The 23,839-nt window shown below is 39.9% G+C and overlaps 1 protein-coding gene across 4 annotated transcripts in view; it reads left to right on the top strand.

Moving 5' to 3' along the window:
* ARHGEF10 (Rho guanine nucleotide exchange factor 10) overlaps positions 1-23,839 on the top strand; it is a 102,537-nt gene that overhangs the window by 36,532 nt on the left and 42,166 nt on the right. For 3 of the 4 annotated variants that reach the window (XM_017739250.1, XM_008637678.2, XM_017739248.1), the window contains 8 exons: positions 685-797; positions 4,467-4,544; positions 4,772-4,951; positions 6,201-6,317; positions 8,100-8,192; positions 9,584-9,754; positions 12,016-12,161; positions 13,563-13,738. In XM_017739250.1, the coding sequence (XP_017594739.1) occupies positions 685-797; positions 4,467-4,544; positions 4,772-4,951; positions 6,201-6,317; positions 8,100-8,192; positions 9,584-9,754; positions 12,016-12,161; positions 13,563-13,738 (1,074 nt within the window). The remainder of the gene's footprint in view (positions 1-684; positions 798-4,466; positions 4,545-4,771; positions 4,952-6,200; positions 6,318-8,099; positions 8,193-9,583; positions 9,755-12,015; positions 12,162-13,562; positions 13,739-23,839) is intronic. The other variant, XM_017739249.1, reaches the window with a different exon arrangement.

The raw sequence follows: 23,839 nt of genomic DNA, 5'->3' as shown, positions 1-23,839 counted from the left end.
TTCTCCCGGCCATTAGATCTGCTTCCCTTATTTCTCTTTTTGTTCTAAGTTTCTCATACTGTTCTTTCTCTATGTCTCCTTTCCTCGTGTCTGCTTGTTTGGCTGGCTGTGTGCTGCCACCTATCAGTGCACTTCGGTGGTGCTTTTTCAGTAAAATTATTATTCACAGAGCAGTGCAGCATCCCTCACTCCTTGCTGATGGAAGCAAACATTTTGGTGAATTTGGCTACTTTAGTTCAGTTGTGGAAGGGTGTATGGAATTTTTTTAGCTGGATCATATTATGGGTGTCTTCAGTTTTTTCCCAGAGATCATTTATTTTAAAACTGCTGGCCCTGGAGCTGCAGTGCTTTAATCCTCATTGTCATGTCCTGCCCTCTGGACAGCCCCATTCTCCTGGCTGAGAGAAGGGAGTAGAGGTCAAACAAAAGATGCTTAGGCTGTGTCCAGCTGTGGGATATTAGGATGCTTTTGAAGGATGTTCTGTATTAGAGCGCCTATTGGTGGTGGTATTTATGTGATTTCACAGATGATACAGAAGTGCTGGGAAATTTCTTTTGTTTGGTAAGTGAAAATTTATAATCACTGTGCTTGGATGATAGGGTCTTTGCTTTTTTTTTTTTTTTTTTCTTTTTTCTTCTTTCAATCCACACGTAGAAGCTGACATTTTGGTTATTTATTTGTAGATCACAGATCATCATGTCTGGAAGAAGAAGAGCTAAATTTATTTATTGATGTGGACTGTATGCATACCGAAGCAATTATGACTCCTATGCCTGAAGGATTATCACAGCAGCAGGTAGTAAGCTTTGAGAAATATGGTCTTCTGCCTCTTTTTTCTTCCCTTCTGCTCTGCACCCGTGGCTCTTAGGTGCCTTTGGTCTTCAAACATATTGGCATTTTACTTAAGTGAACATCAAATTCAGAACTGAGAAAGTAGTTTTTTGAGAATTGGTGTGTGTGCATATAGTTGCATCAATGCTGAGTTCACCCAGAGATGTGAAATGCTGGCATGCATTATGAAATTATCTGTAAGAACTATATTGTTTCACTATCTGAACATTTAAGCTAAATGTGATGATTTTGAGTTAAAAAAAGAAGAGAGTTAAAGCATTTTTATTGACTCAGAAGATGTTGCTCCAGGTGCTCTGGGATTTCCATTTAAAGTCTAGAGAATGTCCTGTATGCTCTTTGAATCTAAAGGTTTTTCTTGGTTAAAAAAAATAATCCCCCATAAAATCAAGTCTACAGAAGAACACATTTTGCTGTTCTCCACCTCAAACTGTATGGTGACTGTGGAAATCACTTAAAAAATACTGAAATCACCATCAGTTAAGAAATTTTGGCTGAAAATAAATCCTGTGGGTTCATGTTACTGTATTGAGAGTTTTTAGCTTCTTGTGGTGTCAAGTCATGAGTTAGTTGGTCAGTACCTTCAGAAAATGAGCAAAAAACAAGCTTAAGGGGCAGTTGAGGAGAGGGCTGTATATTTTCAGGGGTTTTTTTGTTTGTTTTACCTTTTACTTGGGCGAGGTTTACTTTTCTCTGGTGTTTAACACAGTGAAGTGCTAATCTTGTAACAATGTAACTACCAAACTGTTTTCCATTACTGTAAGATTTTATTGTAATGTGAAATTTCAGCACCAGTCTGGATGCTCTTTCCTTCTTTCAGATAGGAATTTGAGTTTCACTGGGGTAGTGTTGTATAAATAAGTTTACCCTTTTGCAAAAAAACCCCAGAGTGCTTATAGTTTGGAACAAACTAGTAATAGTTGTGTAAGTCATGACATATATTGCTCATCTGCGCAGGAGGAGCTGTCCAAGTGGGCAGGAATGAAGTTAGGAAAGCCAGAGCTCAGCTGGAGCTAGTGAGGTGTGAGGGGTAACCGTGAGGAGTTTCTTACCTGTACATTGGCAGCGAACAGAAGCTGATAAAAACATGACACACTGCTTGGTGGGGCACAGACCTAGTGAGAAAGAGTCAAAGACTGTGCTACCTTTGCCTCAGGTTTTACTGGTGAGGCTTGTCCTCAGGACTCAGCCCATGAGCCCAGAGGCAGTTCTGCTGGAGCAAAGCCTGATCTGCAGCTGGGGGAACTGAGGCCATTTGGGCATATAGGTGTCTGTGGGACCAGATGGGATGGATTTAAGGATGCTGCAGGTAAGGCCTTTCTCAGTCATCTAAAATCACAGTGATCAGAAGACTGGGAAAAAGTGTCACACTCTTACCCACAAGAAGGAGGAATGAGTCTGGCCTGACCTCACTCCCAACAAAAGTGATGGAGCACATGCTTTTGGCTGCTATGTCTGGGTTCAGTAGGACAGGAGGGAAAAATCAGCATAGATGGACCAGAGTCTGTTTGTGCCTTGAGCGCCTTTGAGGAGACTGGCTTGTGGGCAGAGGGGAGCAAAGTTTGTCACTTACCTCTGCCTTAACAGGGCTTTCAGCTGTCTCCTGTAGTATTCCTGCACTCTTGCGGGTTAGGTACAGTCTGTATGGGTGGACTAAAATGGTGGGTGGGAAACAGATGAGGACGTCACGCTCAGTGTAGTCCGTGGTACAGAGTGCAGCGGATGGTCAGTGGTAGTGCTGTCCCTCAGGAGCAGGCAGGGGCCTGTGGCATTTAAAGGCTGTGTGAGTAATCTGGATGGCAGCTGCAGTGTGCATCTGGAGGTAATGCTGAACTGGAGGGGTGCAGCAGCTGTGTGTGGGAGGTTGGCTGCTGGTCAGCAGGGCTCTGGTGGGCTGGGGTGCACAGGAGCAGCGGAGCAGCTTGGAGGGGGCCAGCATAGGCCTGGCTATGGGAGGGGGTCACAGTCCTGGGTGCACCAGGCCAGGACCCCTTCCAGCCCAGCTGCCCGGTCACAGCAGAACTGCTCTGGGGACGTGCTGGCTTCAAACAGCAGGTGGCATGATGGCTTCTGTTTAAATCCTGGTGCCTGCAAGTACTCGGGCTGAGGCTCATATCTATTGCAATAACCTGAAGCCATTATTAAGTATTCGTTTTGTGTATTATATAGCTTGAAATTTTTATTTCTACAGATATTTATTCTTTTCAGAAGAATGAACTGTCACTAAAAGTAGGATTAGTATTCTTCACCAGAAAAGATGATCCACTATTCCAAATAAGACACTGCTAAATCCATTCTAAACACAGATTAGGCACAACTAATTTTGCTGTATATATCTTCAAGCAAAGCCTCAGTTAATTTTGAGGTCCTCCTTTGAAATGCCAGTACTTGAAAGAAAATTCTCACATAACCTGCATTTAATAATGCAAAGTACAAGTGTGGAGAATTTAAAGGCAGTCATGGTGAAGGAGGCAGGAGGCTGTGGGGTTCTGGAGCAGAAAGAAGCAAGCCTGAGATTTGAGCTTCATGGTCATTTAGGCTATCTTAAAATAGCAAAATGAGCAGTTTTGCCTTCTCTTGTAGTTACAGAAAGTGTTTTGATCCTACCCCTGTGCTGCCTTCTCCCTCATAGTTCCCCTTTGGAAAACTCTGGGATGAGCTGGATTAGGAAATGGATTTGGGTGAAAACAAATCCTTATAACAAACAAGAAATCTAATTGATGTCAAGAAGCTTGAATTCTAAGCCAGATCAGTTCTCCAGTCCTTCCTGTCCTGCCACCCGCACATTCATTTCAGCTGAATTACAGGAGCAGAAGGTGGAGAAGGAGGTGTGATAAATAGCCTGTAGTTTATTAACATGAAATATGGTAGCATTTCCTGAATCTCTTACAACTCTGTCAATACACATAAATATAGATGAGACGGGGGTTTTCACTTATGCACGGTAATGCCCAAAAGAGAATGCTGACTTGGATAGTTTCTCAGTGGTACAGTTTATATGGCCTTAACTTTAAAAGGCAATTAGTATTTGCTTGTTTGCCCTTCATGTTGCTTCTAATAAATTTATGAAACCTATTAAAAAATAAAATTTAGGAGTGGTTTTTGAAAACTTGTTACCTATTTTTGTTGTAGCAAATCACTGAAGTAGTCAACATCATCTTATACCTGTGATTGTTTCCATTAATGCCTACATATATACATTTAAGGTGCATAGGATTATAGAATATCCTGATTTGGAAGATCAATAGGATCATTGAAGTCCAGCTCCTGGCCCTGCACAGGACAGCCCTTAAAATTGCATTAGGTGCCTGAGAGCATTGTTAAAAGCCAAAGTCAAAACACAAGTTTCAAAAGTAAAGGTTGGAATTACTACAGTCAGAAAAAAATTGCAGATATTGATACAAAAATTGTTGTGTTCTTTAAAGTAAGTAGTTTTAGAGTAATAGTTAATTTAATTACTTTTGAAGAGGTACAGTATTTTATTATAGTTCCAGTACTGAAGTTGCTTTGTATTTCTTTTGTTTTATTAATGTGAGAATTTTATCATCACCATTTCCAACTATGATGAATGTGTTACTTGATTTGAACTTTGGACAAAACTTTGTTGTTTCAACAGGTTGTGAGAAGGTATATTTTGGGCTCTGTAGTTGATAGTGAGAAGAATTACGTGGATGCTCTCAAAAGAATCCTGGAGGTACCTTAATATCTTTTGCCTTTTAAAATTTTGAATATTTGAAAAAGAATCATTAAAGATCATTAAAGAATCTGTCATATGACTGACACAGATTTTGCTGCAGATGCTTCATGCCAAATGTTCTGTGATTTTGTGTGTGGGTACTGCTGCATAAGTTGGTTTTTCTGCTTGTAGAAGTCCATTTTTTTGTTTGTTTAAATCAGTTTGCTTTTTTCTTTCCCCCACAGCAATATGAGAAGCCCCTTTCAGATATGGAACCAAAATTACTGAGTGAAAGAAAACTTAAAATGGTCTTTTATCGAATTAAGGAAATTCTTCAGTGCCATTCAATGTTTCAGATTGCACTGGCGAGTCGTGTATCTGAGTGGGACTCTGTTGAAATGATCGGTGATGTCTTTGTTGCTTCAGTAAGCAAATGTGTCAGAACAGATAATCTGTTTTTGTTTTAGTCTTGTTTTTCCGTCTCCCTATCTTTCTAACTTAGCTCCTTTATTCCCATATTCTCCAATGCCTGTGGCAACTGTCAGGAGAATGCATGTACTATCCTGATAGGGAAACTGACACCAACACGTGTCTTCCGCTTGGTTGGCAGATGTGAAAGGACTGTGAGCGAAGTTTTCAGGCTTTGATTAATCTTTCAGACATTTAAGTAAACAGTTTATGAGAAATTAGAGATTCACAAACCCACCAAAATGAAGGTGAGACTGAGGCTCAGCATCTCTTAAAAAATGTGTAGTCATACCTAGTAGTGTGCAAGTAGAAGGAAACCACAGTAGGTAATGTCCTGAATTCCTGAGTTTGAACTGAGATGGGGCACTGATAAAGAATATCTGTAAAACACTATCCCATCATTAATGGAAATCCATTCAGTAAAGGACAGAATTAGCTACTGCTTTAAATTAGAGAAAACAAGAACTGGCCTTGGTTGATAGAAAGACATTGTTCGCCTTGAAAGTTTGGCTGGAAAAGGCTGCCGGCCTTCTGGCTTAAGTGCTTTTTTTTGTTGCCACCCAAGTGCTGGAAATCACCCCCTTTTCATGCCTGCTGTAAGAGAACTGGGATCTGATCACAGTTCTCCCAAAATGAAATAGTTACTAAAGATTTGTTGTTTAAAGCAAACCTCTCTTGTTGTGACTGAAGGTTAGGTAGTCTCAGTGAGACCAGCTCTGCAAAAGAGAGGGATAAAATTACCAAGAGGGCAATGGGTAGTGATCTTACCATTCCCATGACTGTTTGCAGGCCACGCAATCTGTCTGCTTTTTTGATAAGTCCTTAATAGCTGAAGTCAGGATGTGAAGGCTGTGGGACTTTGCTGGTTCACTTAACCTGGAAGACAGGCAGTGAGATGATCAGGGGATCTCATCTGCCACTTCAAATTGCAGTGGATGCCCTTTGATTGCCCATAGTCCTCAGGTTCTGCCCTAGTGTTCTAGCCAAGATGAAGCAATTTCTGTAAATACATTTCTTGCAATTCACAGCTGTTATATCTTTCTGTTTCTGACCTGTCTTCTGCAGTATTTCTGTATATTCACCACTAGGCCAAGCAAAGCCCTTAGTTCTGAGCAAGGCAAGTCCCTAACAGCCAGAAATCTATATGGCTGTGCTGGTAGAGGTCTTTTGTATTTACAGTTAAGATTTGCCCTTTTTTCTTTTCAGTTTTCTAAATCTATGGTATTGGATGCATACAGTGAATATGTAAACAACTTCAGTACAGCAGTTGGGATTCTCAAGAAATCTTGTGCCACCAAACCTGCCTTTCTAGACTTCTTAAAGGTTAGTTTATTCAATCTTAAAACAGTTGTGCATATGCTATAAATAAGAAAGTATGAGTTATAAGCTGGGAGGAAACTGGGCTGCTGATACTGTAGATTGTCTCACTGTTTTTGTGGACTTAAGGTCTTTTTTGTGGGTTTGGCACAAAAAGACCCCAGAGGATTCCCTTCCAGTACTGTATTTTTGGCATAGTAACGTGTTGTTAGATCTAGGATGTATTTTGAAGTGCACAGTAGTTTTATTGTTGTTCAAATCAGTTTATTGGTGTTTGCATTACTTTATTTGGCTAACATTAGGATTCTTCCATATCAGGTGAGGTTCAAATAGTAGTTCACCATATGAAGCCACTTTTTAATTTGGAATTTATTTTAATTCTAATTTGTTTATTGTATTGTGAGAAGCAGTACAGCTGGATTTCCATTCCACAACAATTTCCTTGTATCTTGAAGATCATGTTTCTGGCTTAGGGTTGAAATTGGTGATTTTTTTGCAGAATGCATACTGCCCTGTTGCATATGATGCTTGTGATGATGTGTATGGAGATCCTGGCACATGCAGTAGAAGTGCTACGAATCCCTAGGGTTGACAACTTACAGAGGGTACACCGACTCCATTGCAAGGCTTTTGGGCTGTCTGTGACATTGCTGAGAGTCTGAAAGCTCATCTTGTCTCGTTCCCCAAGCATTCTGGATTGAGCTGTGGCTCTCAGAGCTGTCACCCTGTCAGGTCTGCTACAGTGGTCCACAAAGCACTAAAATTGGGTGCCTAGTGCAAATCTTAGGTTGCCTAGAGAAGGGTGGCAGGGGTTTGTCTTCAGATCCTAAAATTAACTAACAACTTCTTGGAATGTGGACAACTCTATGCAGGATGATACTCTGGAAGCCTTAAGCACCATGAAGATCAGACTCTAGTGAACGTGTAGTCACATCGTACGTCTACTGTTAAAAGCGTGTTTTTCCAATAGAGACGTAATCCACACCTCTCATCACTGCTTGTCAGTGCCACACTGGTTCTGCTTGCAGAACCACAGCCAAACTCTAATGACAGATGACACTTCTTTACTTTTCCTTTTTTTTGCTCACCAGCAATGAAGATCAGAATTTTCACTACTGCTGTTTGGAAAAAAACAGATGTTTGTGGAGATAGCAACGGGAATAAATTGTTGTGAAGCTGATAGTTGTAGCAATAAATAACAATTTAAGCACAACACCAGTTTAATATAATTTTGATTTGCTTTGTTTTTAATATTGAATATTTCCTCTAACCTTCCTATTTCTGGACATTTCTGGCTTTTTTGCACATGCAAAAGAAAGTTGTCTGGTTTTATCTGCCATTCCTAGTAACTGAAATAAGGGATTCTAACATTTTTCTTTCTGAATATAAATCAACATTTTTTTCCTTAGTTTTTTCTAATAAAGAAGATCAAAAGCTCTGTTCGCATAGGACTGAGATTATGATGTTTTTCTTAGATTTCCTCTTAAAAACCTATAGGTAGGTTTTTAGATTTATAGATGCTGCATTGCTGGTGTGGCTTTAGCCCAGCGGTATTTATTTAAGGAGGAGATTTCAGTTCAGTAACAGGCCATCATTTTAATAGTGATGGGTTTTTTTAAAAGATTTAATATTTTTAAATTAAATCTTGATAGTAAATGGAATCTTTACAGTCTTCCTATTATAATTAATGTAAGCAATATAGAAGAAATTTTAGGAAAGGTTTTCCTTTCATTCTGTAACTGGTGGAAATGTGCTCATGGTAGTAAATGTGTCTTTCCTGCATTGCAGCAGTGTCAGGAGTCAAGCCCTGATCGCATTACACTGTATGGTTTAATGATGAAACCTATCCAGCGTTTTCCACAGTTCATCCTACTATTGCAGGTAAATAATGTTTACCAAAGGGAGGCTCCTGCTACATTCTTGCATGGTTTACCTTTGGGATTACATGGTAGCTGTCTTCTGCTAGAGGAGCATGCTGCAGTGGAAGTGACCGCTAGATCATGGGGAAATAAAGAAAAAATTTCAGTGTATTAAACATGCTGATCTCATAGTCTGATTGCAGGGATGGGCAGTTAGGGCATTGCAGGAAAATCGTAGTAAACTAGATTTACTATAGATTACTTGCTAAGAAAGATACCGCTTATAAATAATTTTTTAGTAAAGGTGTAGTTCAAATATGCTACTTGTTCATATCAGTTTGTTAGCTAATAAGACTTCAAAACATGGCTAGGAACTTAGTGGCATTACTTTCCACTTAAGAAAAAACCAAGAGGATTAAATTTGTGCCTTGGATAGTTTAGAAATATACGTGAGATGCAGAACAACAGTACACTCTATGACTACTTGGCTCACAGGACCTGCTTGAGTATGTTGCAGCTTCCTTCAGACCTGCAGCATCTTGTTTCTCTTCCCATGGAAACTGCAGATTTGGCAGGGAGTCCTTGGGTCTCATCTCAACAGGTAGTTAAGCTGCAGGAGGAGCACAGTTCCCCAGTATAGACCTGCTCCAGACAAATTTACTCTGTGACTCCTTCCAGACCGCAGCACATTTACCCCAGTAACCACCATGTGCTAGCTGTGTTTGCAGGTACGCAGAGGAGGACAGCTTTGGGATGCAGGTCTGGGAATTACTGTGGGTAAAAGAGCAGAACTAGTTGTGGGGGAAGCATGTGGTCAGAGTTTTTGAGGGAGTAGGAATGAATGATGAAGTTTATTGTGGCAGGAAGACAGAGTGAATATATAGGGATTTTTAAGTGCTCCGGGAATGGAGACGAGGTATAATTCAAATTGTTCCTTCTGTATGCCTACAAAAGAGAAAGACTTGGAGGAGCTGTTGTGACCTTAATGAAGTAATGTTTCCTACTTTAGGATGAGTATGCTGTCCATGTTTTAACAAGGAATAATAACAGTAATAAGTATAATACAATATTATTATGACAGTATCAGAAAAGTTTCATTTTAAATCATTGTTCACAGATACATACATATTATAGTATAATACTGATTGCCAGATTGTTTCATATTGTCTCTTCTCTGTAATTTTGTTCTTTAAATAAGCTGTATATGGTCCCATTCGGTATATTTTTAAGAATTACTAAGATGTTCAGGAAGGTAAGAAGTGTGTTGTCTGAATATTCATTAGGTGTTTATTGGTCTTATTCTTTAGTAGTACTCAAGTAAAGAATGTAGTTGTAACTGTATATCCTGTAATTTTTGGAACCTGACTTTGAAAGTAAATCTGATTTTTGTTTTGTTTTGTAATTATCCCTCAGGATATGCTGAAGAACACTAATAAAGGGCATCCTGACAGATTACCTCTACAGATGGCTCTTACAGAACTTGAGACACTGGCAGAGAAGTTAAATGAAAGGAAAAGGGATGCAGATCAGCGCTGTGAAATAAAACAAATAGCAAAAGCAATGAATGAACGTTACCTGAACAAGGTAAGGAAAGTAGGAAGGCATAACGGAAATGGAAGAGTCAGTTTCTGGGCCTTGAGCAATCTCTACCGCAGAAACCAAAGAGACACCTATATTGTTTGTTTTTCTGTAGAGCTCAACCACATGGGGTCATTCTAGTGGTAAATGTGAGATGTCACCCACCTCTGGGACTGAACAGGCTCATCAGTTAAACCACTGTGTGCTGGAATGGGCAACACACTGAACTAGCCTCAGCAGTGTTGGTGTTCTGTGGCAGCGTAGGAAATAATAATATGTAGTAAAGTCTCATGCACATTTTCTGCATGGAAAAATTCAGCTTTTAATTTATCCTAGAAGTAAGGAATTACTTCTGTGTAAAGAAAGGGACCACGTCCTCATACAGCAGTGCTTCCAACTATAAAGCATTTCAAGATGTGCTATTGAATGGGTCCAACATATTCCTTGTTTTAAGGAAAATCCCAGTCTATTTCATTCATATATTTGCATTGCACAATAGAAATTTCTAAAAAGAATTGTAAAAGACATTCAGTAAGAAGGAAGGAACAATCTTTTTTATTTGAGTTTATTAGTAGCTATCTGTACTGTGGATATATGTGTGCTTGTTTTATTTGTATCATAAATGATTCCTTCTTTTCCATGAAGTGGGGTATAAATGGTTCAATTACTGCTTCTGTGAAGTTACAGGTTATTATCCTGTGAACTCTTTCTGAGATAAAGTAATGGGGATGCGCTGAAGGAATGGGGGTTTTTTGGTTATGCATAAAAGCATAGCTTTTAGGAAAGCAATAATCAACCAGAACATGCTTGTTTTAAGCTATTTACCAAGAATGTATTGTCATACTGGAACAGTATTTCCATTCCAAGTGCATCAGAAGATGGATTCAGACATTTTACTTTCATTTCTAGTTGTCATAGTCCTGCTTCTTGAAGCAGCTACTAATCATCTGCAAATAGTTCCAAGACACAGAATGCACTCTTGAAGAGGTGGCCCAGGTTACCTTTTGTCAGTTGATATTGACTGTAAGATTTTGTGTGTTATGCAGTGGGGCATTTATTGATATATACATGGGTAGTCACTCCAAATCTCACAGGGTCCTTCAGGCCTTGTGTGTTAATATCACAGAATCAGCTGAGTTGGAAAGGACCCATCAGGATCACTGAGTCTGACTCCTGTCTCTGCACAAGGTCACCCCCAAGAGTCACACAAAGTGCCTGAGAGTATTGTCCAAATGCTTCTTGAGCTCTGTCAGACTTAGGGCTTTGACCACTACTCTGGGGGGCCTGTTCCAGTGCCCAGCCACCCTCTGGGTGAAGAACCCTCCCCTCACAAGGAAGTTGTAAAGTGCAGTGAGGTCCCCCCTCAGTCTCCTCTTCTCCAGACTGAACAGACCAAGTGACTTCAGTCACTCGTCATACGGCTTCTCCTCAAGGCCCTTCACCATCCTTGAGGACCTCCTTTGGACATTCTCTAATAGCTTAATATCTTTCTTACATTGTGGCACCCAAAACTGCACACAATATTCAGGTGAGGACAGTGCAGAGCAGAGTGGGACAATCCCCTCCTTTGCCTGGGTGGCGATGCTGTGCCTGATGCCCCCCAGAACATGGTTGGCCCTCCTGGGCCTGTATATTTGCATATACAGTTTTGGAACAATGCCAGCCAGGGTGAAATAGGTGGTGAAGGAGGTGTGTTTGACATGTAAGGGATTAGTTCACGCTTGCACAGTGCTGATCATCAGCCCTTGAAGGCAAATGTCACGAGCAATTTACATGCTATGAATCTCTTGGACATGTCATCTTCTCCACAGTCTGTGGCACCCTGCCATCTGTGCTCCTCAGCTGTGTGAGCCAGGGGGGCAGAGCAGTCTGAGCACACTTTTTCCTCACATTCCGGCCTCCCACTCTGGGCAGCTGGAATTATGTGTAGGTCTTCAGTGGACTATGAAAGAAGGGACACGGGAAGGAAATCACAGAAATTGTGGGAAGTATCATTTTTTTCGCCAAGAAACCTTTATCAGTATGGAAGATTCCCAGAGCAACTGTGGTCTGCATTAAGATGCAAAGCCCCTTCAGTCTACGTTGATGACAGCAAAAGTTACTGTTTCTCTAAATGAAAAGCAGACTAATAAAGATTCCCTTGGCAAATCCACCTGCAATCACTTGTGCTAGGATGGCAAGTAATAAACCATTGTTTTTGTTTTTTGTGCTCCTGCTGTTGGATGTACAGTGTATAATATACAGTGCTGATTGTTTTCAAAATCCAGCTACTCAGCAGCGGAAACAGATACCTCATACGGACTGATGATATGGTTGAGACCGTTTATAATGACAAAGGAGAAATTATCAAAACCAAAGAACGGCGACTTTTCATGTTAAATGATGTGCTGATGTGTGCAACAGTAAATATTCGGTAAGATTTAATTTATATTTTTTAGATGATCATTTGAACTTCAGCTGGAAAAAAGTGACACTTTTTGAATTGCCTTTGTATTGTTGTATTTACGGTGGCTAATGATTTCTAGGAGTAGTCATAATAAATGGATAACTAACTTTGTTATAGTCCTCTGAATTGCTGGCTGGTATTTGGAAGTTTTAGAGTAAATTTGTAAGAAAATTGTAGCAGTTGGAGATTACAGATAGAAGTGCTCTGTAGTGTCTAGTTATTGCTGTGTATTAGTGCTTAGTGGAATACAGGCATGTCAGGGTAAGACTTTTTTCTCTTCTTCCTTAAATTCAGACTGTAACACACAGAGATTTGTAACTTGACACAATTCGTAAATTAAATCCCACCCTCTGCAAAATGAACAACCCTCAACAAATATACAAAACAAAACCCATAAAGTTAATGCAGGTTGCCAGAACAAACCTGGAAGCGGCTAAAAAAGTTCCATGTGGGGAAGGGTTGTTATCTCTGAGACCAAGCATTGAAAGATTAAAGGTGAATTGCTTTGAAAAAAGCATTTTTTCAAAGCTCCTTCTGTGCTTTTGTTGGCTGTAATTATTAATGTTACTAAATGTCTGTGTACGCCAAGGTTGTGTTCACATTCATATGTTGCTTGTGTCATAAATTGCTTTATGTGATGGTACATTCTGACAAAGAAAATGTGGATCATTAAAATCTTCCAAGAACAGCTTTTCTTAAGCATAATGTGAGTTGATATCTTAATTCATTACTGAAGTATGAATCCTGTACATGTATTTCTAAGTGTGTGATTGCTTGGTCTCATGTTAGTGACTGAGAAGTACCATGTAATGTTCAGAAGATGAACAAGCTCATGTCAATTATCCTGTGATCCTTGCCTTTACAAATTCTTTAGTTTCTTAGTAACACTTGGATATTGTTTTTAACTATTCATATTTGATCTTCTTTCATACCAGTAAAGTCTTGGACTTTCTGTACTTGTACTTGAAGCAGCAAAGTGCAGTCTGCTTTTGTTTTCCATGTGGAGAGTTTATGATCATGCCAAGTGTCTGACCCTGTGAGGGTCATGTCCTCTGTAAAAGGCTGTATCTTTTGCAAGCCATAGAAAATTCATCTGCAACTAGTGGTCCCTAGGCACCTGGGATGTTTGAGTTTGCAAAAGATGGATATTTTTACAGATGACAGGTCTTTCTTCGCATACAGTCTAGATGACCAGCATGAGCTGCTGGCCTAACTCTGAAGTCACAAAAGTCAGCCCGGTGCATGTATTTCTTTCAAGTTGTGCACTGTACTCAAGCTGATAAACAGCAGATTTTAGAAGCTAAAATAATAAATAGCATGCCATGAAACACAGTTGCTTGTTGCAATAATAATTTGTGCATCTTCCAGCTCTTCCTATGAAAGCAGTGGCACCATGACAACTGGCCAGAGGTATTTATTGAAGTGGAGCGTACCGCTGGGACAAGTGGACGTCATAGAGTATGGCAGCAGTGAGGGCCAAGGAGAGAACTGCAGGTTCCCACCCCAGCACTCTGCTGAAAATGTCATCATTAACTCTAAGCCAAGTAAGTGACAGGAGTTACTGACTTTTACAGACTACTTTGTTAAAATCCATATTTGAAATTCAATGGGCTACTGAAAACAGGAAAGCATTTTGTGCATGAAGATTTCTGTAACATGAAGAGTAGTAGAGCCTCTTTCTTTGGAAACTGAGAATGCAAAAAGTGACAGCCAGGCTTCTGCCTTGTGACATGAATTACTTGTATTTGTCATAGTTTAGAATTTTATGCATGAATGAGTAAAGAGTTCTAAAGCATGAGAGGGTGCAGACGTGCAAAAAGGTGGGTTTGGTGTGGTGCGCCAGTGGTCCCGTGGTAGCTGGTTCTGCCTATGTTCTTCATCCCATAGTTAAAGCAAGGAAGTTTCTCTCAACAAAGATGACCAAGCCACCCTGTTGCTGTGATTAAGACTCTGCACACAAGTGGTTATTGCAGGGTAGAATTTACTCACTTCTCTCAAGCCCGTGGTATCTTGTCCTTCAAACTAGTGCTTCAGAAAAAAACCTTAATGAAAGTTTTCAAAACAATATGTTAATAGGTAATTTCCTCCTAGCCTCTCTCCAAAAATGACCTCAAGATCTGAAGTTTGCAAATTCTTCTATGCTAGTTAATCCCCCCTACAAGTCTGCCAACTGCCCTCAAGAGATGTATGAAGTTTAAGACTTTACTTGTTAGCTAGACTTTCACATGTAAGGAGTTCTTTTTATATCCTATTTTTTGCCTAAATATTGTAATATTAAATGCACTTAATATCTCTAGATTGTAATTTGATTCCTATTCATGGATTATAATTCACATGGATTTCAGTGCTAGCTCTAGGCATTATTTCACACTACATTTATTTAATAGTGCACCCTTGGCTTCATGAATTTTCCCACAGTTGTGCTGTAAGGAGGCATAAATGCTACACCATCAGAGTGCAGCATTTACTACCCGCTGTAGTCTCCAGGATGGTTCTTGTCAGGTCTTTTTACTCCTCCCTTTGTAAATAGCTACAGAAAATTTTACAGACAGTTATGCCTTTATTTCAAGGATGACTTAATTCTTGTAACTCCTTTTAAGCATTAATGGACTACTTAGAGAATGAGATTAAGGCCTTTATATTATAACTTACCAGATGCTGTATGCATAACCCTGAGAGGACTATATAAAGAAGTGTATTTCTTAGAATTGGGGATCCCTTTTGTAGGTAAGTGTGGGAGGAACAGATGGTTGAATATTCCTATTATGATTTTGTGCAGCAGTTTCACAGCTGATAAGACCAAATCCTTGCATGTCAGTAAGGTCAGATGGGGAAGAAAAGCATGAGGGGAGAAACAAAAACTCCTGACGAAACAGTCCTGTAGAACTTACTTGAACCTCCTGGCTTTTGAGGTTTTTCAGCTTCATCATGTTTGGTGACAATATCACGCACAAAAAAAGAAATTACTTTGTACATCATTTGTAAATCAACCTTCAGGTTAAATGGTACTCAACAGGTAAAATGTGAGCTGAACTAATCTTTCTCTTTGTAAGCTCTGTTATATTAATTCAGTCTTTTAATAAAAAGGATCAAAAGATAAGAAATAAAAAGGATTTGAAGCATATACTGAAAAAACCTCCCTCAGGTTTAATCAAACCTTTCTGCCAAATGATCCAACTAAATTAAATATAAACAATAATGAAAGAGGAACAGCATAGCCTTGCTTTTTGCATATACTACTGTGTTTGCTCTAGCTGTTACTCTGGATGCAGAATTGTTTGAACTGGCCCTTATGGACAAGTTTGAATACACACCTAATTGTGTTAGCTGTTCTGTAGAGTTGTCTCCTTAGTTTCAGTTTAAGTTGTCTGCTAAAGATTACAGAAGCTCAGAAAGTACAGCCTTCCTGCAGAAGGGAAGTCTGGTAAGACTGGGTACTGGTTCAGTGCTGCTTTTTATTTGCACCCACAAAGTTGCTGCATTTTATAGTTGGTGACATGGTCTTTAATATGGTAGTATCACTTCATTGGTGAAACTACTGGGTGTTTACTACAAGTTGCAAATTACTAGCAGAGAAATACTGTCTACTCTGCTTGAAACTTCATATCTTTGCAGTCATCATAAATTTATGTCTCCCTCTATTTTCAAAATATACCATGAAATTCCAATGGCCTCACAGTATGTGGTATTAATAAAATCTTGTGGTCAAGAACAGTTTGGAATGCTGCAGGCAAAATCCTGAGACATAAAACCATTTCTCAGACCTGATTTTCAGCTTACACATCCAATTTGTGTGTACTGAAGATAACAGAATAATGGTGATTCTGTGTAAAATCATGAAGTAGTAGAGGGATTACCTCTTGCATTTCTGGAAGACTGAGGACAGCTGGTTTGTATCTGCCACATGCCAGGTTGAATACTTGATTCCTGTAAGGTTGGTATTCTGACATTACTGCTGTGATTAGCAAGGATTCTTGATGGATTCAGGTTGTGTTCTTGTGAGGATTATGGGTTATTAGTTACATTTCCCTTATCATGGCACTTTTTTCTCTACCAAAACCTTTTCTGTGAGGAGGTAGCTGTCACAATTGTATCTTGCTGTTTATTATTGACTAAATGCAATTGGTGCTTCCAGTTTTCTGTGACATTGCAAGAAAAGGCAGTATAGATTAAAGATGCAAACTTTACTTTGGGTGCTGAATTAATAGCTGAATTTGAATTAATCTTGTACAGTCTGTAATATGCAGCTGAAAGGTTGAAAAGTTTTATGAGTATGTATAAATCAAAAGCATGCTTTAGTACTGTTCTAAGATGAAAAGCAAGGGCTTTGTGAACTTGGTTTTCACTTGGCAAAATCATCAATGGGCAGTTTTCTACCCCATTGAGCTTTGTATAGCAGTCTTTTGTCTCTGAATTCTGGAGAACACATTTTAGGGGCTATTAAGTTTGTGTCTTTTTTTTTGTTTTAAGCCCTTTTTATTTTGATTGGAGAAACTGTGTGGCCTGAGGGTGTGTGGGGGAAAGCAGGAAAGTTTTCCTAGAGTGTATTCTGCTATACTGCCCCATCTTTGATGTGCTCTTGTCTTGTTCTGTTGTTGTCCCCTAGCACCAACAGTAGACTGAATTCTTTTAGTTATGAACATGAAGAAGGATTGAAGTCTCAGCTGTTTGGCAGAGTCCTTTATTTCTATGATTCTAATATTGTTTCCTAGTGGAGTGCAATTACCACTTGTGTTTGCTTCCTGCAGTAATAACCACTAAACGTTTCACATTCTCAGTCTTCAGGAAAAACCAGCATGTTTGTCAGGTCGCTTTTCTCTCAGCAAATTAGTCAAAGTCCTGTTTTATGTGTTAGAGTTGGTCTTGCTTGAAGGTCTGTATGACTCTGGCATCCCAAATGGACAGTTTTTGTGGAAGCAGTTAGTTATGTGTGCCAAAAGTGTGAAGTGTTAATTTTCTTCTGTAGAACTGTTGGCAGAAAAAGATGAGATAGAGTTTTTTCCCTAGTAAATCCATGTATTGTTTCTGGTAGGCTATTGCTGTTCTCTTCAGCCCAGTTAGTCCATGTGCAGAAGAAGCACAGATACATTCTGTGTAGTATAGAAAAGTTGAATTAATATAAGAACAGGGGAATATTTTCAGTGTGAACAGAAAGTTGTATATTCTTGGTTTTGATTTACTTGTGTAAGAAACCTGTGTACTTGCGTAAGAAATTCACCTCCCTCACCTGGCTGGTGATGCTGTGCCTGATGCCCCCCAGGACACGGTTGGCCCTCCTGGCTGCCAGGGTAGTGCTGACCTGTACTAAACTTGCCATTGACCAGGATCCCCAGATCTCTTTCTGTGTTGCTGCTCACCAGTGTCTCTGCTCAGTCTGTCTGTACACACAGGGATGCCCTGTCCCAGGAGCAGAATCCAGCACTTGCCCTTGTTAAGCTTCCTGTGGTTGGCGATTGCCCAGCCCTGTAATTTGTCAAGGTTTTCTCTGCAGGGTCTCTCTGCCTTCAAGGGAGTTGACAGCTCATCCCAATTTAGTGTCATTGGCAAAGTTATTTAGTATTCCTTGAAGTCATTTATGAAGACACTGAAGAGAACTGAGCCTAAAATGGGCCCCCCGGAAACCGCACTAATGACAGGTCAGCAGTCTGATGTCACCAACCTATTCACTATAAATAACCCTTTGTGCCTGACCTGTGAGCCAGTTTACCTGTGTTTATCCAGCTGTGTGCCAGACATTTTGTCCAGAAGGATCCTGTGAGAGGCCTCAGATCAGTAGCTTTAGTGAAATCCACATTTACATCAACTTCCCCTGATCAACTACCTGGGTTACTTTGTTGTAAAAGGAAATTAAGTTTCTTAAACAGGACTTTAACTTCATGAACTTTTTCTGGCTGGGACCAATGACTGTGTTGTCTTTCAGGTCTTTTTCACTAGCTCCAGAATAACCCTTGTAACTTTACAAGACACTGAAGTGAGACTGACAGGCATGTAGCTACCACAGTCATCCTTCTTGCCTTGGGACAATGTTTGCCACCTTCCAATTGACTGGGACCTCTTCAGATTCCCAGTTGGACTGAATATGTGGAAAGAGGGCATCAAGAAAGTAAAATGTACTTTTACGATGAAAAAGACGATGGGTGAAAGCACAGTGAATACATCTTGCTTTTAATATGTCATATTGATGAAATATTATAAATATACTTTCCAAAAATATAAAAAGTATAGTCAAAGGCAAATTTGTAACTTCTTACCAAAAATGTTCAGTATTTCCCCTCTAGAAGAATCAGAAGTCAACTTTGCCTTGCAAGTCATCCATGCGTAGATAAAATCACTGTGAATATGTGTATTTCACTGCCTTTTAAATGGGACTATAGGAACAAAAGTCAAATATACTGGCCAGAGTTTCAGTTTCTCATACTTCTGGCACATGTTATGAGTTTGCAGCACTTTATGCAAATTGTTGATGGGTTGTAAATTGTGGTTTGTGCTGAGGCAAATGCCAGTTTGGTGCCACAGCAACAGCAGCCATCCCCAGTTGCCTGTTCTTGGGTCCCCAAGAATGAAAAGGGTGAGTGAGAAGTTTTTCACAGCGCTTTTGTTTAACAAGACCAGACTAGAGAGACTCTAGAACCAAAGGGAGAGGGCTAAGCATCCCGCCATGTTTGGGTGGGAAACCAGCACCTGTCAGCAGTGCTGTGCTCTGATCAGGTTGATTAGGAGACATAGATAGTATGGACAGTTACTTAAGCAAAGAAACATCAGTTTGAGCCATATGTCTAAAGGCTGAAAGGGAAAATGAGCCAAACCCATCTGTACTGTACTGTACCCATCCATGCTGTGATGAGCATCAAAGAGAACAGTGAAGTCAAAAATCAGGCTAGTATTCTTATGGCTGTATTTTAGTGTTCTTTCTTTCTTTCACAGGTTTACAGTTTGTAACTGAGAGCAAAGCTCAGCACTGCTAAGCCATGGCTGCTCCCCTTTCTCATTCAGACTTTCGGGGGTACATTTGTACTCTGTTTCCACTTGTTCCAATTGTGTTCTTGATCTCTGTGGGATTTGTTTACTGTCAAATATAGTAGTGACATGATGCTGAAGTGCAGAAATGATTCCTCTAAGTTTTCTTCTGCTTGATGCAGTCACTTTGTGTAGGCCTCTGAGTGTTGCCAGGGAAACAGGGAGGGGTGTTTGATGGGTTACAGTGTGCACTTGTTTCTGTCAACATCTTGCTCATTGAAACAGCAGCTCTTCTCAAAATCAGAGATAGTGCTCTGTGAGAGCCATTGCCATTAGAGCTGGTTTTTTTCCTGGTTTGTCTAATGAGAAATACAGAATTGGGGAAGAAAAAACCAGTCACATTTATGATCCCTCTAAGGCTCAGCAATTGTATAATACAATGTCCAGAGTAACCAAAAACTAATATTAAGTAGCATATCAACTCCAGCACTGGTGATAAAATTTTAGAAAGAATGATGTGGAATGACTTGCTAATTGAACTAGCTTTCATCTCTGTGGAATATATAAAGATTAATAATGTAAGTCTTTATTTTAAAGGTATTGAAGACAATACTGTGCACTAAAGGAGATGCAATATGTTCATAAATGTAAACTGTCACTGATATATGTGAAAAAAAGACCAAAGATTGTAAATAAATCTAATGCCAAAAAGCCTGTTCATCTGAGCAAATGGGGTGGCATTAAATAGTTCACTTTGTTAAGCGGATATAAGTTTCTATCTAGTGGATTAGGCAAGGATAAATTTAGGTGTTACATGTTTGTCTCACCCATGCAGGATGAGATTATTCTCTTTGCCATTTGTATTTTTTATAGTCGTTGTAGGGTTTGTTATCCACTTCCTATAAACCTTCTGTGTTGCCAGGGGTCTCATCCACGTCATGGCACAGAGTCATAAAATCAATAGAAACCAAGCTGGTGTGTATGAAAGAGGGAGGTGAGCTCCTCACAGTGCCATTTCCACATGAATTGTTATAGTCTGGTGGGAGCTCCAGTGTAAACCTTTGGCAGCTCGGCCAGTTTACAACTGCTGCAGACCTATCTTGGAATCCCTGCAGTACTTTCATTGTTTAAATGCCTTCACACATGTACTTTCATTGGCTGTTTGTATCAGTGTTTCTGCACCCAGTTCCTCTTTTGCCCTTTGTACCTGTGCAGATGCATCCCAGATGTCCTGTATGACCCCTCTCCTTCCTTAGGAGGGCAGGGGCTTCCAGGTCCATGCTGTCCTCAGCCTTTCCCTTTGGGCCTTGTGAGAGAAATGGCCATGGCACTTCTTTTCTTTGACTCTAAAGTCTTTGTTAACGGCATTTTTTCTTGCTCATGGGAACAGAGGCAGGAACTGCAGTCAGTACATAGTCCAGGAAGACTCCTGACCATTGTCTCAGCTAGTGTGACACTGGGGAGCCAGGCTGTGGGGTCCACGCTGAGTGTATCAGGGCTCTGGTGTTTCTCCCTCATGTTCCCTACTGCTTTAATCTCTGACACAGTACAGCTGCTTCTGTCAGCAGGGAAAATATTTATGGCCTTTTATATCTGAAATGCCTGTGCAGTCAGGATTAGCTGGAGCTTAATATAATCTTGAAGCCATACTCTCAGTGTATGAACTACTTCTCACTGTCTCAGAGGCTTTACATTTCCTTTATGGTTTTGCATAATTTTGCATAATTTTATTCACAAATGGTATAGCACTATGAATTCAATACCTTACTCACTACTTGCAGATGCAAGCTGTTGATTTTATCTTCTTATTCCTCAAGATGTATGAATAAGCAGTTTTGTGGTTAGATGGTAGTTTTCGTGCAACCTGCTTCTTTGGTGTTCAGATCTGGTACAATGAGCAAGACAGGTCTCAGCATTCATGTAATTGCCAGTTGAGAGAAAGGTATTGGCAACTGGCAGGGAGGTAAAGCATGTTAAAAATACTTTGTTAGAGTTGAGACTTGTGAGGTTTGTTTTCCAGCTCTACTCTGTGTACTGGGTGTCATATGGTATTTGGTTCTTCTGTGATTAGGACCTGAAGAACTCCCCTGTCTTGCTGGCAGTGAGAATAGTTAATTTATTACATTAGTTTCAGAGACTCAGATTATCAGTTTCAATAATTAAGAACATAAATTATGTTTAGGTGCTTACATGATTAAAGTATGATTAGACTGAACATTGTCATTTCATGTTTATGATAATGCTCTTCATGGTAATTGGCAATGGTGGGTCCTGACTGTATTGGTAATCAGCCTTGCTTACGCCATGTCTGAATTGAACAGTTTGCATTTTAGTAATCTCAAGGGGTTTATTGCTTATCACATAATATGATGCGTGTGCTTGTGCTGCTTCTTTCTGTGCTAGGTTACTAAGCCTAAGTTAGGGTTATACTGCAAAGACACGTGCGAGCAGCTGCTCAGCTTTTCATTGATGGCTGCCAACTAAACTCTTGTTCTCTGACATCATTCCTGACTTCCCATTTGCTTAAATTTCTAGACCTGAAGACTGATGCCACTCAAAAACTTGTGTAGTTTGGGCCTGAGAGTGTGGTGTAATCTCAGGAGATCTACAGTTGAGTTATGGTGGTGTTGCAGTACGGATACTGTAACACGATGTATTAAACCAGGAGGCCCATAGAAAGAAATATATATGGACAGATCCTTGGTAGATGTTTCAGAGATGTTTATTTCTCCAGCCCCATGGCCGGGCCTCGCCCGAGGAACTGAGGCAATCCCGGGACCCGAGGGTCCCTGCCCGTGCAGGGAAACACAAAACAACCAATGGGAACGAGGCTGAGCAGGGGCAGGGAAACCCCATCTCTGTCTCCTCAGGGCCCCTCTCCCAGGGCTCCATGGCAGGGGGAGGAGACCCTGACATGGTGGCTCAGATATTTTTGGTGCATGTAACTGTGGAGATCATGAGTTGGATTTAGTGTGAAAGAGCAAACCGGGGGAGGGCAGAAAGTCTGCTTTTCTGTGAGGAACTTTAAATTGACCCGTGGACTTGATTAGGTCATAAGCCGGGATTTTGGATTCATAGGATGACTTTTTTTGTATTACTATTTTAGTCAAATTCCAGTTGGCTGTTCAAATGCTCTTGAAAAGGAGAAACAAGAAAACCAAGTCTGCCCACATATTGCTCTGATGCGTCTATGGAAACAGGAGCAGCATGAGTGAGCACGTGAAAAGATAGAAATATGAGGAGGGTGGTGCTGTGGGGGCTGTCAGGGACTTTGCTTACATAACACAATGTGCAGGAAGTTGGTAGTTCAGTGTCTAAAAACAAAACCTCATCTGCTTTGTTACTGGCTTAAACAATCATACAAAATTTCCAGGAAGGATGTATATCAGAGGTATGGATGTGCCTCTTGTGTATAACTGATGCTTGAATGTGTCAATTTCTGTGCAAGAAGAGGTTTTGGTACAGAAGGGGACCCTCATCACCAGCCTTCTAGCAAAAGCTAGGTGTTCTGGGACAAGGGAGTTTGCAAAAGGAAAGGAAATGGTACTTAAATATGTAACATCAGTATCAACTGCTAAATTAATTACAGTGTTTCTAGTATTTCCAGTATTCATAATCTTTTTGCCAACTCTTTTTATTAGTTGCTGAAATAGATAGCTTGAGTATAATAATGGCACATAAAGATTTCTTTTTCTGTTTATACTGAGAAAAGTATTTCCACTAGACCTGTCAAAAGAGAATGTTTGTTCACTATTTGATAAGTTCTTTTCCACCAAGCAGCTGTGAAGCATTGGTGTGTTTTATGTACCAGTGTATCTATAGGAGCAGGATTCCTCAACTGCAGTAATTGAATCTTGGGCCTTATGAATGGTTTCTGGTTTTCCTTCTTTATATTAATTATCAAGGTCTGCAGTGAACAGGAAACTATTTTACTTCAGGTGCAGCATTGTCTCTCACAGTCTCCATTCTCGTCCTTTCTAAAGGTGGGCATTATAAATAAAGCACTGGGATGCTGTCTGCCTATTATTACTTGACAGAAGAAAATCACTGAAAGTTTTCTAGGACAATCTAAGCCAAATGTAAAGAATTGAACAGTTCTGTCTATACCTAAATGGTTTTAAATATATTACTGCTGCATCATCATAGTTTAATGTAAGTAGGTTAACAATCTCATGATATCTGCCCAGTTATTATGAACTGATCAAGAATTCATCTAGTATCATGATGCTTTGCTTTCCAGAACATTGTACAAGCTACTCAGGTTTAAATGTAGTTGAAATTTTGTGTAAGGACCTGGATTTTTATTATTTTTATTTTTTTTTTTTTTTTTTTTTTTTATTATTATTATTTGTTCCAAGTGTGTAATCCTATACAAGTACCAGTTTGTTATGCCTTCCTCAGACGCAGCAGCTTTTAAAGTTACCTCCCACATATGTAACTTCTTCCCCCATCCCAGGTGATCTTTATGCTCTAGATGAGGATTGAAACTTTTCCAAATCTCTTCCTTTCATAACACGTGACGTTTCAGTGTGCTGCCTGGATGCACACAGATGGCTCAGTGGGAGGAAGCAATACAAATGTACTCAGCCTCAAAGACCAGATTGCAAATGGCAAGTCAAATTTTGGGTATACCAACCTTTCAGAGTGGTCTTCAAATCTGGCATGTTCTTGGAGCATATCATTAATTT

Source organism: Corvus brachyrhynchos, unplaced genomic scaffold, assembly GCF_000691975.1.
Source record: "Corvus brachyrhynchos isolate BGI_N302 unplaced genomic scaffold, ASM69197v1 scaffold136, whole genome shotgun sequence".
Classification (NCBI taxonomy): domain Eukaryota; kingdom Metazoa; phylum Chordata; class Aves; order Passeriformes; family Corvidae; genus Corvus; species Corvus brachyrhynchos.
Note: the sequence above shows the minus strand (reverse complement) of the source record. Positions and strands in the feature narration are given on the sequence as shown.